The sequence below is a fragment of the Stegodyphus dumicola genome, chromosome 10 (assembly GCF_044657685.1).
Source record: "Stegodyphus dumicola isolate Sdum_Otavi_A_Nest chromosome 10, ASM4465768v1".
Taxonomy (NCBI): Eukaryota; Metazoa; Arthropoda; class Arachnida; order Araneae; family Eresidae; genus Stegodyphus; species Stegodyphus dumicola.
In genome coordinates this window covers 175,354,955-175,371,753 of record NC_140777.1, presented here as the reverse complement: position 1 = coordinate 175,371,753, position 16,799 = coordinate 175,354,955, and the positions used below count along the sequence as shown (strand labels likewise).

Genomic DNA, 16,799 nt, shown 5'->3' with positions numbered 1-16,799 from the left:
TAAGTATTAATTCAGCAGAAATTAAAGAATTTCTATTTGTAGATCAGTAATTAAGGCAAATCTAGTAAAATAAGCTCGGGAAATCTATGAATGGAAGATCTCGTAAAAAGGTATTTTATTATATGCTGAAAACATTATAACTGTGATATTTCTATTTGCTCATATATTTTATTGGTGAATCGATTGCATATGCGGGAAATAATAAAGAATTAGTATAGTTATAAAATTATTTTTATTATGCTTTCACTCTGCCATAAGTAACGCTTTGATTTGTTCCAACAGAGATTCTCTGTTAATGTTTATTACATTGTAATGGATAAATTAATGGTTCAATATAGCAGTCGGTTTTGGGGTATTTAAAACTATTTTCCTAATAAAGAAATAAGTCATCAAAAGAGTAACCAGGTAATTTTGCTACGGATATTTAACAGTATTTACATCTGCAAATAAGGCTAACTGAGTTTTTGGAAACCTTATGGATGACTGATATATACTGAATAAATAGGGCGAAAATATAGTATTTCCGTAATCGCTACCATTGTGCATTGTAACTGAGTGCATACTATACCAAACGAAACCATTGTGGGCAATACGGTTTCTTCATTAGGATTCATTGAGGATTAATTGGGGTTTTATAAAACCAAGGTGACTTTATGAATTTGATTTTTGAAGACTTTATGAATGTGTTGCAATGTCATATTTAATCTATTATGGGTGTTAAATCACTCTATTTTATGATAGTATATGTAACGTATGGCAAACATACATGTACAAACAAGAAATAAAGTCGAACATTTTTTCATTGAGAAAATTAATTTAGAAACAAATTCTAAGAAACTATCTCCATGATACTCAACATGTGAAGCACAATAAAAACAATTTCTTACCAAGTTCCAGTCAACATTTGAAGAACTTATCCAATGTAATCTGACGCATTCCCTTCACGGATTGCACATGAACGAAATCTCTGCAAACATCTAACGCAGCAATGGGACTGCCTTCATTTCCTTCCTGTATGAAATATCGATGCAGAGTTTCAATGCATTTCCTCATATCCTGTGTTGTCATTTGCACCAATTTATTAGCAACATCATCATCATCACATTCTTGGTCTTCCGATGCTGTCGTGTGTTTTGCTGCAATTTGAGCAACGATTGCAGCATCATAATCATCATTTTCATCGTAGCATTGAAGCTCGTTATAAATGGATAAAAATCCTTTGCAATTTTGTACCTGTTGAAGTTCCACATGTAAATCATCATTTTCACTTTCAATGATCATGTCCACATCCATCTCCAAAACCAAGTGCTTAAACCAACAGTGAGAAAAACAGTTCTGAATTGTCTCACTGCTCACTTTTCACCATCTGTCGGCCACAAAACCATTGTGGGCAATACGGTTTCTTCATTAGTCAGCGCTCATTTGCTGGTAATCTCAACTTATCTGTACTCAAAATATACCAGCATTAGCATTTTTCACTTGGTCTCAGCATCCCATTATAAATTAGTATCCCTACAATGTGCATTCCCTTTTAAATTTGGTTCTTCTTTTAGTAACTCGGACTTTGCATTGTCAAATCCTGGACAAAGAACGTCCTGGAGGACTTATGCTAATTTGTTTGTTTATTCCACCGATGCGCAGGCTGATGAGTACCTTACCTTGAAGACGAGCTGTTATGTGCGGACACACACACAAAAAGTAAAGATCTCTGCCATAAAGGTCTTCTGAAAAAGCTGTAATTCCTAACCTTAACTGTAAAGCTTCTGTTAAAAAAAGTAAAATGTAGTTATTTTAAGGCCTAAAAGTTAAATATGATTTATGTATTAAGACTTTATGCTAAAGTCTAGCAAAGACTTTTGCAATATGAAAGAAAATTACTTTTGTTGGAAATTCGTACCATATCTTTCAGTAATAGTATATGGTGTGGGTCCGTCGAATGAAATGCGTTTAAACTTGCGAGACGTTCGTTATGCAAGACATTCATTTTGTGAAGCATGCGATTTTCTTGTGATAATGAAATTATTTAACAGAAATTATTTTTCCCATGTTAGATGTTGTTACTAACTACGGCTTCTGTCGGCATGATGATTACCTCCGTGATAAGTTCTTCCTTGCAGAAAAAGACTTCAAACAATGAAGCAGACATTATTGAGAAGTTAAGGAATTTTGTTGATAGCGTACTCGCTGACAATACAGAGGAATCCAATCCAGAAGAGGCACAGGGTACCTCAAAAGAAATTTCTGACCTAAATGAGGAACAGAATGATCAGATGAATGAAATGAACTCTGATAAGAAATGGAAGAGGGATGATGAAATCGCAATGGCTCACCAAAGGTTAGATCTTTGTGTTTCTTTTATTAACTTTACGCCTTTTTATCACGAAATAACTTTTCCGTAATACGTTTTCTTCAGAAAATCGTGTTTTATTATTCCTGTGAATTCATATGAATAAAATTATCTTATAAGGGTTAAAAACTATGAACCTTTCATCGAAACATTAATTATAAAGGCGATTTAATTTCAGATGAAATACTCTTGTGAATCTATGAATCTTTTCTTTCAAATGCAATGTTTTTCTAAAACTCATTTGACAGTTTGGCTTTCAAACTATATCATTTACCTGACTGGGGGATATTCTATTATATCATTTATCTGATTGTGGGATATTATGTATGTTATATACGCACTTGTACTCTTACATATTCGACTCTGAATATTTGCACGATTCATCAACTACTACATAATTAGTACGTTTGGTTCAATACTTTTTGTAAAAATGTACATTATTTTCAAATTCTTTAATTCTGCACACGATTGTGTATTACAAACTTGAATTTGATAGTTCTGCTTTGTTTATGCAAAGTGTGTACCAAAATCTTATTGAAAGCAAATGCTTGATTGAAGGAACTTTGTATCGATAAACCTATTGAATTTTACTAATGCATGACACCATTTTTTTTTTTTTTTTTTCAAGTTTCTATTTTATTTTTCAAAAAAGACGTTGTTGTGGGAAGAGGGGGGAGTTTTAGCCCTTTTCCCCCCTCTCTTAATTGCGTGTTTTAAAAAATACTTTTTTTTTTTCCCTAAATTGTGGTTCTCCGTACCTTTAATTCTAGTAATTATCAAATCAACGTAAATTGATCTCTTAACGCAGTGGATAAATTGCGTTAAGAGTTGCGTTAGACCTTTCTATATTTAAAGCAACTAATAGATCGGTGTGTTCTTTTAAATCTTTTTCAAAAGTTAAAATCTGTAGATTATGTAAATTGAGTGTAAATGAAATTTTTGAGCTGTAAATAAAAAAATAAAAAAAAAAGCGTTTTAAAGCAGAGAAATTTATGATGTAATATTGTTCGTTGTTGTTGTGACTAATCTCGCTTGTCTGATATCAGAGCAAGCGAACGAAATTCATCGTGGCAAGAAGGCAACATTGCGCCTGTCATTGGCAACAGCATTGGGTACCCTACAGGTGACGGTACGAATTTTCTCAGTACCGCTCCCAATTTTGAAGGAGAGCACCCCGGGGGGGGGGAGTGCCCGAGGGTCTGCCACCCTTTCTTTCTCTAACACCAACCTCTCGAGAGGACTTTCTGTTCCCCTCAGATTTATAGTGCCCCCGTGCCCCACAGACACTATACATTTACAAACTTTCCTGCCTTCTCCGATCGATTCAGGTCCCTTCGAAACGTCAGTCAGAGTCACTAGCCACTATTCCGTTTGGGTAGCGATTATGATCCATACACTCTTCAAGGAATATTTATTAGCACATATGATGATAAACATTTTAAAGTAATTTTTTAAGTTTATTTTATATTTAAAGCTTTATAATAAACACTTTATAAAGTATTTATTATAAAGATCTTTCTAGTATATTTACAGAATTTTGTAGTTAACGAAGAAGAGTTTTATAATAATAAACAGGGTACTTTTTACCATTGCAATAAATAAATTATTCTCAAAAATTAAATAAACTAATAAACGGAATGCAGCATGCACTTTTTGAGCATATTTCAGTGTGATCATATATTTATGAAATCCCTTTTTTTCTTAAATCGGAGGAGATTTTTTTTTCATTAAATGATATTTATGTAAAACCAATAAGTAAGACTTGATATGAAAGTGATTATCTCTTTTGCAGAAAAAATGGCAATATACTATCTTCTCTCTATCCCTGTGATCGATTTGATGAGAATCGTCGACTGTGTACTAGCATTCGACAGATCGGTACGACACTCACTTTTGGAGTGCAAGTACTACTCACACAATCACCAGAGAAGTATCAAATTCGTTGGTTTCGTGTCTTCAAAACACGCTATTCCGGAGCGGATGTAAAAGAAGAGTTTAAAAGTACGTCTGCTGAAAATCATTTTTATTTTGAGTTGCAAAGCAGTAAAAAAAAAATCTAATTTATAGCAGTTTTTGTTAGATGTAAATGGAACTTTTTCACTCATTTATGGCTTATTTTGATGAAACGAATAAGAATTGATGTTTATATTATCTAATATGTACTACATGTACACTATATAGATTAATATGTACTAAGCGCCTAAACTCACAAGCAGCCCACAGTTTACAACGGGGAACTGGTAATAGCATGCTTTATTTATAGTGTGGCATATACACTGACTACCAATAAGTATTTGGACACCTGTGATAGAAAAGAAAAACTAACTTTATTCAAAATCAATAGTTGGTAGAGCCTCCACGAGAGGTAATTACAGCGTGGACCCTCCGGGACATACTTTCCAAAAGTCTTTGTATGACAGCTAGTGGTATTTTCTTCCACTCGGCTTGGAGAAGACATAGAAGTTCCTTCACGATTTTGCACGGGTAGTGCACAACTGAATTCGGCGATGCAACTCGTCCCAGAGGTTCTCGATAGGGTTCAGGTCTGGACTCTGGGCAGGCCAGTCCATTCGATGAACTCCATTGGCACCATACCAAGCCTTGGTTAACGTCGAAACATGACAACTGGCATTGTCGTCCTGAAAGTAACAGGGATCCAACCCGTAAAACTGCCACAACGTAGGAAGCACATTCTCATCCAAAATAGTGCAGTAGGCATTGGAGTTGAGCTTACCATGAATGGAGACCAAGGGTCCCAGCCCATACCAGGAGAAACACCCCCAGACCATAATTCCACCTCCGCCGAACTTGACTGTTGGCACAATGCATTCTGGCAGGAGACGTTCTCCAGGTAGATGTCAGACCCAGACCCTGCCATCCGAACGGTAAAGGGTGAACCTTGATTCGTCACTCCAAAGAACCCGTTTCCATTGATTTACGGTCCAATTTCGATGTGCTTTGCACCACATTAACCGAACAGCGCGGTTGAACTTTGTGATTAAAGGCTTATGGGCAGCAGCATGACCATGAAAACCAAGCAGATGTGCTTCCTTACGGATGGTATTCATTGAAACAATACTCCCGGATGCCTGTTGAAACTCCTCGCGGATGAGGGCCATCGGTTGGGTGCGGTTCTTCCGAATTTCTCTGGACAGCACTGTTCGGTCTCTATCTCCCAGTTTCGTTGGTCTGCCGAGTCGGAGCACATTCCGACAATCACTGCTCACCTTCCACTGCTTAATCACATAGGCCCCTGTCGATTTTGGGTACTTCAGATCGCTAGATTTGTCCCTTAAGGATAGGCCACATTTGTGATACCCGATAATTATACCTTTCTCAAAATCAGAGAGCTCCGAACTGCGCTTCATCTTGCATGCGACTAAAGCCGATGCTGTTTCCTACACGATATATACCGGAGTGCGTGACGTACCTTAGGACCGCAGATATCGTCATTTGCATAGGTGCCCAAATACTTATTGGTAGTCAGTGTACATGCAAATAGAGCCTTTTTATCGCATTGTCCATTTCGCTCAAAAGAGTAACAATCCTTTTTTTTTTTTTTTTTTCGTTTTCTTTTTTTCTTAACGTAATATGTACCATATAGATTAATATGTACTGCTTGTATATCTTGCACAAAAAAGGGGGGCAGTTCTATATCTCTCGTTTTGCTGAGCCAGTTGACGAAATTTAACTTCCGTTTTTCAGGTCTCGAAATCGCGACTTAGGATATGTATTAGATTTATTTATAGCATTGTTCTAACATAGGTATTCTTACACAAAAATCGTTTCAGAAAAAATCCGAAAAAATTTTACGTTTTTTGCCGTATTTCGACTCTGCGACTTAAATTATGCCAAAGAGACAAGTTTTGTAAAAATCTACGAGTAGTGTTTTCTAGAATTAGCTCTCAAAATTTTAACTCCTCAATGTTAATTGAATTTCGTGGCTATTTATTAATATCTCCTTTTTTATGAAACTTACTTGGTTCCTTCTTTAACAGTTCGAAATTTAGGTTCGATCTGAATAAAATTCACAGATATTTTCTGATTTATTTTTTAAATTTGTATTTTTTAGCAACTTTTATAAATTTTTCGGAAAAAGTTTGAATTGTAACTCATAAAATTTTACCATCATCTGAAATTGGATGAATTTCTAGACATGTCTGCAAAAAATTAGAGTTTTTAGTCCAATGGGGCTTTGTCCCTGATGGATTATTATTTTCGTTTTGCGATTTTGCGTTTAATCACTTTAAATGTCCGTTTCACTTTTCAAACTGTTGCCACCAAAGTTAGAGTCCTGCATTATGTTTGAAGAAATTAAATAATGAAAAATCTGCATAAATGTATGCATATTTCTCGCATTGGGGTAAAACAACGGTACATAGAGCCATCGAATTTTGAATGACTTAATCCTCCTACGAATATGGGCATGTGGAAGATCAAATTTGAAAATTTTTTTATGATCGATTTCACATTTTGTAAAAACTTTTAACGAATTTTTGAGTAACAAACTCAACGATTTAAAAAAAGCGAGCAATGGCAACACTCTACGTGAAAACAAAAAGAAACCTTTTTATCTACAGCGCGCGGAACTGTGTATCGGAAATCTTAAAGATATGCTCATTTAAAAATTATTTTGCGACATTGCTATTGAACTGAAATTTATGGTCAAGTGAAAAGAACGTGATATTTAATAAATAAAGGTAACACACGAAACGTTTAAAAAAAAAAAAAATCTGAAATGTTTCAGATTTTAAATTACGTCCAAAGGGGCGTTTTTTAACATTTTGTGTGTTACCTTTCTTTATTAAATATCATGTTCCTCGCACTTAAACCATAAGATCCAGTGCAACAGCAATATCGCAAAATAGTTTTAAAACGAGCATATCTTTAGAATTTCCGATACAGAGACTCACGCGCTGGAGATAAAAATGTTTTTTCTGCACAACGTTGCCATTGCTCGCTTTGAAATCCTTGAGTTTGTTAATCAAAAATTCGTCAAAGTTTTAAAAAATAGGAAATCGATCATAAAACAAATTTCAAATTTGGTCTTCCACATGCTCATATTCGTTGGAGGATTACGTTATTCAAAATTCGATGACTCTATGTACCGTTGTTTTATCACAATACGAGAAATATACATACATTTATGCAGATTTTTCATTATTTAATTTCTTCAAATATAATGCAGGACTCTAACATTTTGTGGCAACAGTTTGAAAAGTGAACCGACATTTATGAGTCCACAAAACGAAACTAATAGTCCTTCGGGATTCAAATCCCTTTGGACTAAAAAAAAAAAAAAAAAAAAAAAAAAAAAAAAAAAAAAAAACCCGCCCTTTTGGACGTAATTTAAAATCTGAAACCTTTCAGATTTTTTTAAATCTAAAATTTCAAAGATATGTATAAATTTTATGTATTGGCGAGTTTTGAAATGTGGCATATTTGTTATAAGCGATAATAATGCCAAATTTGCTTTATGAACTTAAAATTATTTGAAAGATTGAAGGATGTGCCTTTTATTCGTTTCTGCATAATGAGAAAAGGGAAAGGAAAACACGTTACTAGAAATTAAGAATTTAGCCAATTCTTAAATGCTAAAACTAAAAAAAGTGCTAAGGAAAGTTTGAAAGTTTTTAACTAAATTTTACAAAATTTAATATTTGTGCTCAATTTGAATCGCAGAATGGAAATATGGTAAAAGCTCGGTATGTCATTCCAAAAAACGTCCGATTTTGTATCAAAATATCTGTGTTAGAGCAATATATAAATATGGTATATATCCTAAGCCACGCTTTCGAGAATGAAAAACGCAAGTTAAATTTCGTCAATTGGCCCAATTTAGAACGGCAGAGAATTTATAGAGACTGTCTTTTTTTGTTGTTATTGCTGTTGTTGTTGTATATGTATGTGTATGTGTGCAGAGGGAACGAATTTGAAGTGCAGAGGGAACGAAGTACTAATCCCGCAAATTCCATAAGCAGCAAACATCTCACAAACGGTATTTGCTAATAGGTACTACTGCAAGGTACTCGTATGTAGTATAAATTTATAAATTTCGATGTGAGCAGCATGCTGGCAGTATAGCTGGCTTGCAGTATGCTGGAGCATAGACTTCTTCTAATAACGGGCAGTTAAGGTTATTGGAAACAGTATAATTGATGGAAGTACTAAGTTAGTAATAATTGAAGGAAGTAATAAACAACTGAAGTGGAGCAACGTGCCGTTGCCTCAATTACAGAAATTTTTACAACTGGCAGATTATATACTCACTATGTGAAGCCAGACATTAGAACATAATTAAAAATGAATTTATTTTGTTTCCTGATAGAAATATATATTATCGTATTTTATTACCTACTACTAAATGTTTCGGTATGAATAATATTAGATAGATAATTTTATTTTCATTTTTACTATTATATGCGTCGTATGTGTTTTGCTGCAAATACGCGATTCAGAAAATACGCGAAGCCTAGAAGGCAAAGTAAAAAAAATAAATAAATAAATGGAGATTGCAATTACCCATTAAAAATGGACGCTAAAAATTAATGCAAAACATCGAAGGACCAGGTAAAATTTTAACTCTTCGCCAGGGAGTAGACCGCAATTTTACTCAATTAAAGGCTTTTCTGATTGTATTTCTCAAAGAATCAAAATGATTTTAAAAAATATTCTTAAAAAAAAAAAAAAAAAAAAAACTGAAATGTTTCAGATTTTAAATTATGTCCAGTTTTTAACGTTTTGTGTGTTATCTTTATTTATTAAATATCAAGTTCTTTGCACTTAAACCATAAAATTTAGTTCAATAACAATATCGTAAAATAATTTTAAAATGAGCCTTTCTTTAGAATTTCCGATACACAGTCTCGCGCGCTGGAGATAAAAATGTTTTTTCTGTATAACATTGCCATTGCTCGCTTTGAAATCCCTGAGTTTGTTAATCAAAAATTCGTTAAAGTTTTACAAAATATGAAATCGATAATAAAACAAATTCCAAATTTCAAATTTGGGATTTCAGATGCCCATATTTGCAGTAGGATTACGTCATTCAAAAATTGGATGTCTCTATATACCGTTGTTCTATTACAATGCGAGAAATATGCATACATTTATGCAGATTTTTCATTATTTAATTTCTTCAAATATAATGCAGGACTCTAACATTTGGTGGCAACAGTTTGAAAAGTGAATTGACATTTAAAGGAGTCCGAAGCAAAATGCCAAAACGAAAGTAATATTCCTTCGGGACTCAAATCCTTCTATTAATTTTAAAGTATTTTAAAGTTATCTAAAATAAAACCACAGAAACAGAACAAACAAATTTGCTCAACAGTCGTTCGTGTCAACGTGTAATTATGGAATGACACCTGAAATAACAGTATCAGCAAAGTGTCCAGAAATTTGGAAAAAAATACAGAGGCTGTTCGGATATATTTTAGACGACTTTGCTTTGCCATAAAAAAAATCGTCTGCTTGGAAAAAAAAATTTAACTGTATCTATATTTTCCAAAACGTAAATTATCGGCTGCTACTTGATAATTTTGTTTTCATGCAAAATGCTTTTTTTTAAAGAAGCAATGAACTGAAGGCTATGTTTGTGCTCTTTCCGAAAAAAATTATTCCTAATTAGTTATTAAAAAAATGCTGTGAAAGCCATGATTTTCAAAAGATTCAATTATTCAAACAAGCGAGTTGGATATATGTGCACGTGTGCGCTGAAGGAGGATTATCTCGTGTTAGTGCAGATTTTGTTAGTTTCTTCTTTTCGTATGAGAGTAGGATGTCTTGTTTTGAATACTGATTTATATTGCATGATAAAATAAACTCAATCTTCTATTTAAATGCTGTGATGCAGCCGTTCCTCAATAGACACTAATGCCGGCTAGCTTTAAAAGGATTTATTAACAGAGCACACAGGAACGGTTACAAACAAAAGAAATATACATAAAAAATGAAACATATACCAAATGGAACATCAAACATTGAGAATAACATAACATAGTAATCTATCATCATGGCGGCTGGAGGTCGACTGACGTTTTTTCATATCGCCACGAGATGGCGTTTAAATAAAATAGTTCGGTTACAGTTCATGAGTTCATTGCGTGAATAAAATAGTTCAATTACACTTAAATAGGTCTGTTACATCCTCCCCCTCTGACTTCGTAGACGTCTTGGCAAGAAGTCAGAAACTGACCTTTGTCTACTTTGTGCAGCGGGCGGAGAATCAGATGAATGGGCTCCAGTTTGACAAGCAGGAAATTTAGCGTCACCAGCACCTTGTGCAACAGGTGCAGATTCGGGTGGTATTACACGATTCGGACGTCCTCTTTTCTTTAAGGGAACCACTGGAGTTGCGCGAGCTGAGTTTTGAAACTTATTTCGATCTTGATATGGATTCAAGGCTGAAACATGACACTTGCCGAGAATTTTGTCTGGTTCATGAGGATCGGCAATATCATAAGTGGTTGGAGATCTTGTAGTCACTATCACATAAGGACCATCTCTCTTCGGCATGAATTTAGCAGTTTTCTTCAGTGGACCTTTGCTGATTGGGTGGAGGGTGACCCAAACTTTATCTCCAGGAACGAATTTCGGTATTTCTCTTCGTTTTCTGTCAGCATAACGTTTCTTTTTATCTTGATGCGATTCGACTCTTTCTCGTACCTGTTGTACATTTCTTGCAAAACGTTTCAAATATGGAGTAATTTCGGGAACAAAATTATCGTTTTCAATTACGGCTTTTATATCATGCTTTACATCATCTAAGGTTCGTAACTCTCGTGCAAATTGAAGAAAAGAAGCAGAATGTCCAGTTGAATCACATTTGACTGTATTCAAAGCAAACCTTATTACTGGCAGTTTATCCTTCCATGACTGATGGTCGTTACCAACAAGTATTGCTAAACGTGGTTTCAGATCTCTATTCTTCCTTTCAACTGGGTTAGATTGTGGATGATAGAAAGGAGTAAGACTTTGATCAATGTTCAAGATATAGCATAGTTGTTGCATAACAGCACTCGTAAACTGGGTACCATTATCACTTATTATTTTCTTGGGTAACCCAAATCGAAGGGCAACTTCCTCCAAAAGAATAGTGGCACATTCTCTGGCCGTGGCTTCCTTTAAAGCAAATAGTTCTGTCCACTTCGTAGCACAGTCCTGCACAATAAAAATCCATTTTTCACCAGACGGTGTTTCGGGAAGGGGACCGAAAAGATCAATTGACAAGGTTTCAAAACGTTGAGCATAGACTGGAATTTGAAGTAAGCCAGATGGCTTTTGATTAGTGGTTTCTCCCCCTACTTTGAAGACAGTGTGATATTTGTTAAGCAATGCATCAGTTGCAAGCCGTTGGGCTGTAGTTAATTGCTGTCCTTCATTTTCTCGTAGTCGGCAGTTGTTTACAACAACTGGGGTTTCTTCCAGTACTTGGGATTGATGAGGTTTCACGAAGCTATATTTTCTTCGAGGTTCATCAGGAAAGTTCCACTTATTTTCAGCAAGATTTAAAACAATTTTAGCTTTTTGAAGAAAGTCAGTTCCTAACAGAGTCGAGTTATTTTTGGCATCAGGCAACACAAGGAGCGGAGTTTTGAACTCTCTGCCTTCGAGAAGAATGATTTGTTCGGTGCGAAGTACCTCTTTTTCAGATACCAAACCATCAGCGAAAGACACCTGTAGTATTGTCTTTTCAAATACTGCATCTTGTTTTTGCAGAATATGATAGAGGGATTCACTTGCAATTGAGTGTCTAGCACCAGTGTCGGCGAAAGCTGTACCGGAAACACCACCAATACTAATTCGAAATACAGCAGTCCGAGGGGAAGATAAACAGGATCGGATTTGGATAGTGCCAAAATTTGTTGAATTTGAAGTCTTTGGGGGGTTACAGTCTGAACATTTAGACTTGATAAAACTAGTTTTTCCGCACCCATAGCATGTTAAAGGAGGTCGCGTTCCTTCTGTTTGTTGCTGACCACGATTTAAAAAGGTTTTATGAGTTCCCTGTATGTCACTTGTTCGATTTTCTACTTTGTGTTTGGATGGATTAGTCGGTTTGTAAGAATAGTTTCGCCTGCCAGGAAGTTCAGTTTTAAAGTTCGTATTTTTAACACGTGCAGCTTCATAATCATCCAATTTCTGTACTAATTCAGATGAACTCTTTGTTTTTCCCCAAGTATCAATAAAATGCTCCTTAACGTCACTACTGACTCTTCTTTTAAGCTGATCCGTCAGGACCAAGTCTTTGAGTGATTCAAAGTCTGTAACATCGAGACTATGAAGCCACTCTTCGAGATAATTGTTTAATTCGTAAGCAAAATCTTTCCATAAGGACCCAGGGTGTTTTTGGTGTGTAGTAAGTTTAATTCGAAATGATTCAGCATTTAATTTGAATCTTTGTAGCAGAATGTTCTTGATGTAAGAATAATCTTCTAATTTGTCTTTTGGTTCTCTTAAAATAATTTGCGAAATGTCTATAGGCAGAAGAGGTAGGAGATGAGTGATGTAATCTATTTGTTTTATATTAACTTTCTCACATTGTCTTTCAAAAATTTAAGGTAAGTTGCCATGTCAGAAGTTCCTGTAAATTTAGGGATTAGGTGTTGAATATTTGTTCCAATAGCTGCATTCGAAGCAAAGGCGGCATAGTTAGGGTTTGAGCTAGCAGCTGCCAGGTTTAATTTTAAACGTTCCAATTCTAATAAAAGTTCTTGTTCTTTTCTTTGACGTGTCTCCAGATCGTTGCTTTCACGTTGTTTTTGTTGTCTAGTTTCGATTAAAGTTTCCAGAAGATTCCTGGTAAAAGCCTCATCATAAGTGTCAGAATTGACAATAAGATCTTTAAGATCTATTACTCGCATAGTGTCGTTTACAGTGAAACCCAGTTCTGCAGCGAGAGTTTTTAAATCCTCTTTTCGTGCTTTGGCAAGGTAAGCCATAATTATATGAGAGGTCAGGGGGGAGGGAAAAGATGAAGTTGAATTTGTTGTTATTTCGATTTTATTCACAATACAGTATTTTAGAATTAATAATTATACCTTTAAGTAAAATGTATATACCCCTATTAAACAGCATGTATGAATGTAAACAATGTTACTCGTACATTTATATACCACTATTAAACAGTATTTATAAATGTAAACAATAATACTCACAAAGTTTATTATTTCGAAGTCGTAAAAATATCATAAAATGCCCTCATAAATTCAACTTGTATCAAAAAAATAACATATAATAAATTGCTCAAAAATTGTTTACTAGTTAGCAAAACATACAAAACATACATAAATGTCTTACCATAAGCTTTTATATTTAAGCTGAATTCTTCGAAATCTTAATCTTAACAAAATATTAAGCTGATTAAGCAACACACACTTAGTAACTCTTTTACTTTATTTAAATAGTCATTCGATTTTATTCATAATTATTTTCTTTCGCTTCAAGAAATATTTTTTAAGACATGCATTCATTAAAGGAAAACAATCGTATTTTCTTAAAGTATTATACTATAATCATCTTCTCAAAATGTTCGTCGAAAGATAAATCAACAAGTACAATATTTTATTTTATGTAGAATAAAACATTTAATAAGGAACAACAGCACTCAAAGGAAATAAAAATAATAAAAGATTTGACGTAAACACATCATAAATCATCGCTAGTCTAAATATTTCCGCGGGGGGAAAACATCTGCTGCTGTATGTCAGAATCGAAACTAATAAATTCTAATGAACAACGTCCATGAATATATTCAAACTTTAACATCAAAACATGTATTCAGTGAAACAATATTATTCACAAATTAATTTACTATGCGCATTGACATTTTAAAATAGCAAATTACAGTTCAAGAAATAACGTTTGGTTAACAGAAAGCCGTTTGCTTTCGTTTAATACTCTTATGTAATATCAATAAATCAGATTTCAGTAAAGAATTTACATTTGCTTTAAGAAGCAGCTTATAATAAATAATCAGTTTAAAAGAACTTTAAACTCAGATTAAACGATAATGTAAACGAAACTTATCTTTTCCGTTGAAACCGTCCAGTTGACGATTCGATGTGCTAGCAGCACGACATGAAAATTTTAATTCCAGAATTGGTTTCCAGAATATTTGACCAGTAGTCCACACCTGAAAAGAAACTGAGCTGATCTCCAGCAACTAAAAGTTAAATTCGGGAGTAAGAGCTTGTTAAAGCCAAACAGAAATTCTAAACATTTTGTTGCGCCATTTTGGATTCAAATTTAGTTGGGCGCCAATGTGATGTAGCCGTTCCTCAATAGACACTAATGCCGGCTAGCTTTAAAAGGATTTATTAACAGAGCACACAGGAACGGTTACAAACAAGAGAAATATACATAAAAAATGAAACATATACCAAATGGAACATCAAACATTGAGAATAACATAACATAGTAATCTATCATCATGGCGGCTGGAGGTCGACTGACGTTTTTTCATATCGCCACGAGATGGCGTTTAAATAAAATAGTTCGGTTACAGTTCATGAGTTCATGGCGTGAATAAAATAGTTCAATTACACTTAAATATGTCTGTTACAATGCTTAAAATATAGATAAACTATCAACAGTACCTTTCTATTAATTACAGTTACTCCTTCTTCTTCATTTTTACTTATTAGTCCAAAGGGACAATTTACCCAGAAGGGCTATTCATTTCGTTTTGGAATTTTGCGTTGATTCACGATAAGCGTTGTTTCACTTTTCAAATTGTTGCCACCCAATATAATCGCTCTGTATTATATTTAAAGAAATTAAAGAGTGAAGAATCTGCATGAATGTATGTATGTTTCTCACATTGTGATAAAACAACGAGCCATCAAAATTTTGAATAACGTAATCTTCCATAGAATATGGGCATGTGGAAGGCTTGATTTGAATCTGATAGTTGTTTATTATCGATTTCATATTTTGTAAAACTTTAACCAATTTTTGATTAACAAACTCGAAAATTTCAAAGCAAGCTATGGCAACGTTGTACAGAAAAAACATTTTTATCTCCAGCGCACGAGACTCTGTATCGGAAATTCTAAAAATATGCTCATTTTAAAGTTATTTAGCGATGTCGCTGTTGAACTGAATTTTATGGTTTGAGTACATAGAACATGATATTTAATAAATAAAGGTAACACAGAAAACGTTAAAAAAACGCCCCTTTGGACGTTATTTAAAATCTGAAGCCTTTTTTTAAAAAAATCTGCTATCGGATTTACCGTGATTTTGAGTTAAGATTAAACATTATCTCCGGTAACGTATCTCCGTTTACCCCAGTTCACCGAAAGTTTACTGCTCTTCAGACTTTCTCAAAATCATTATTTCTTGATTTAACTACTTCACAATTTCGGGAGGTAGACAATTTCTCATTTCGAAGTTTCATCTAAATTTCATTGAGTCATTTTGAAGTACGGTTTATTAAGCGTAAGAATCTTTCTTAACGTCAATATAGTTCGACCGCCTCATCCGCGACCATGAGCGCAAACACGCATGCGCCATTCGGACCTAATTATTCTCAAAATAGGGGGGAAGAATGGGGATTTTCTTTCCTTCCAGCATAGCTCTTTCCGGAGAAGGGAAGACTTTTCACGTCGCAGCAAGTAATACCGCCCCTTTTGGGCGAGTCTATGTTTTTTGGCAGAATGCCAACCAGGGTTGCCTTGAGACGGTCGAACTATACAAAGTTTAGTTTTTTTTTTTTAAAACCTAAATTTTATTGAAATAATAACTTGCGTTTATGAGTTGATGTGTAAATTTTTTAATTCGCCACCAGATGGAATTACACCTTGGAACATCATCACTGGAAGCGGAAGGAATGCATATGAATTGCGAATATCACCACTCACAGAGATCGACTTCAGTTACAATTATTTTTATGTCACATTGGAAATGACTGATAAAAATAGCAGACGAGAAATAAATAAAAGAACTGTAGCATTTATGAAGTTCTGCATAGAACCTATAAATATCGGTAAGTTATTTATCAGATCGGCTGTGGCACTGATTCTGCTGTTTTATCACTTGTTGCAGTGTTTCTTAAAGTTTTTAGTGTGGGGACCCCCTTAATATTTACGAAAATTTCGTGGAACCCCATAAGCACTGCGTGAATACGATACATGCTTGAGTGAAACTGTCAGCTTCTTTACTTGTACTGTACTGTGCAGAGTGTTTTTCTAAACGAATACCGAGGTTTTAACGCTTTGTAGTATTTATTATATAAAACTTTATATCGTAATTAATACATGCAATGAAAGAGCAACTCAGACAGTTCTGTTTGTTGGTACGCGCATGCGCTTAGAGTAGCGAAAATGGCAAATAGTAGAAAAAATGGCGCCTAGTGAACAGAAACCTTTTCGTGTTCTGCAGTTTGCAGAGACCGAATCTGTAGTTACTGTGCAACGCGCGTTCCGGTTTAAGTTCAGATGTGATTCCT

General features: G+C 34.5%; 1 protein-coding gene across 2 annotated transcripts in view; it reads left to right on the top strand.

Moving 5' to 3' along the window:
- Window positions 1-1,092: 1,092 nt before the first annotated feature.
- LOC118195391 (uncharacterized) overlaps window positions 1,093-16,799 on the top strand; it is a 29,417-nt gene continuing 13,710 nt past the window's right edge. The window contains exons 1-3 of one of the 2 annotated variants that reach the window (XM_035366693.2): window positions 1,093-2,335; window positions 4,140-4,348; window positions 16,140-16,337. In XM_035366693.2, coding sequence (XP_035222584.2) covers window positions 2,052-2,335; window positions 4,140-4,348; window positions 16,140-16,337 — 691 coding nt within the window. In that variant the 5' untranslated portion in view covers window positions 1,093-2,051. The remainder of the gene's footprint in view (window positions 2,336-4,139; window positions 4,349-16,139; window positions 16,338-16,799) is intronic. The other variant, XM_035366694.2, reaches the window with a different exon arrangement.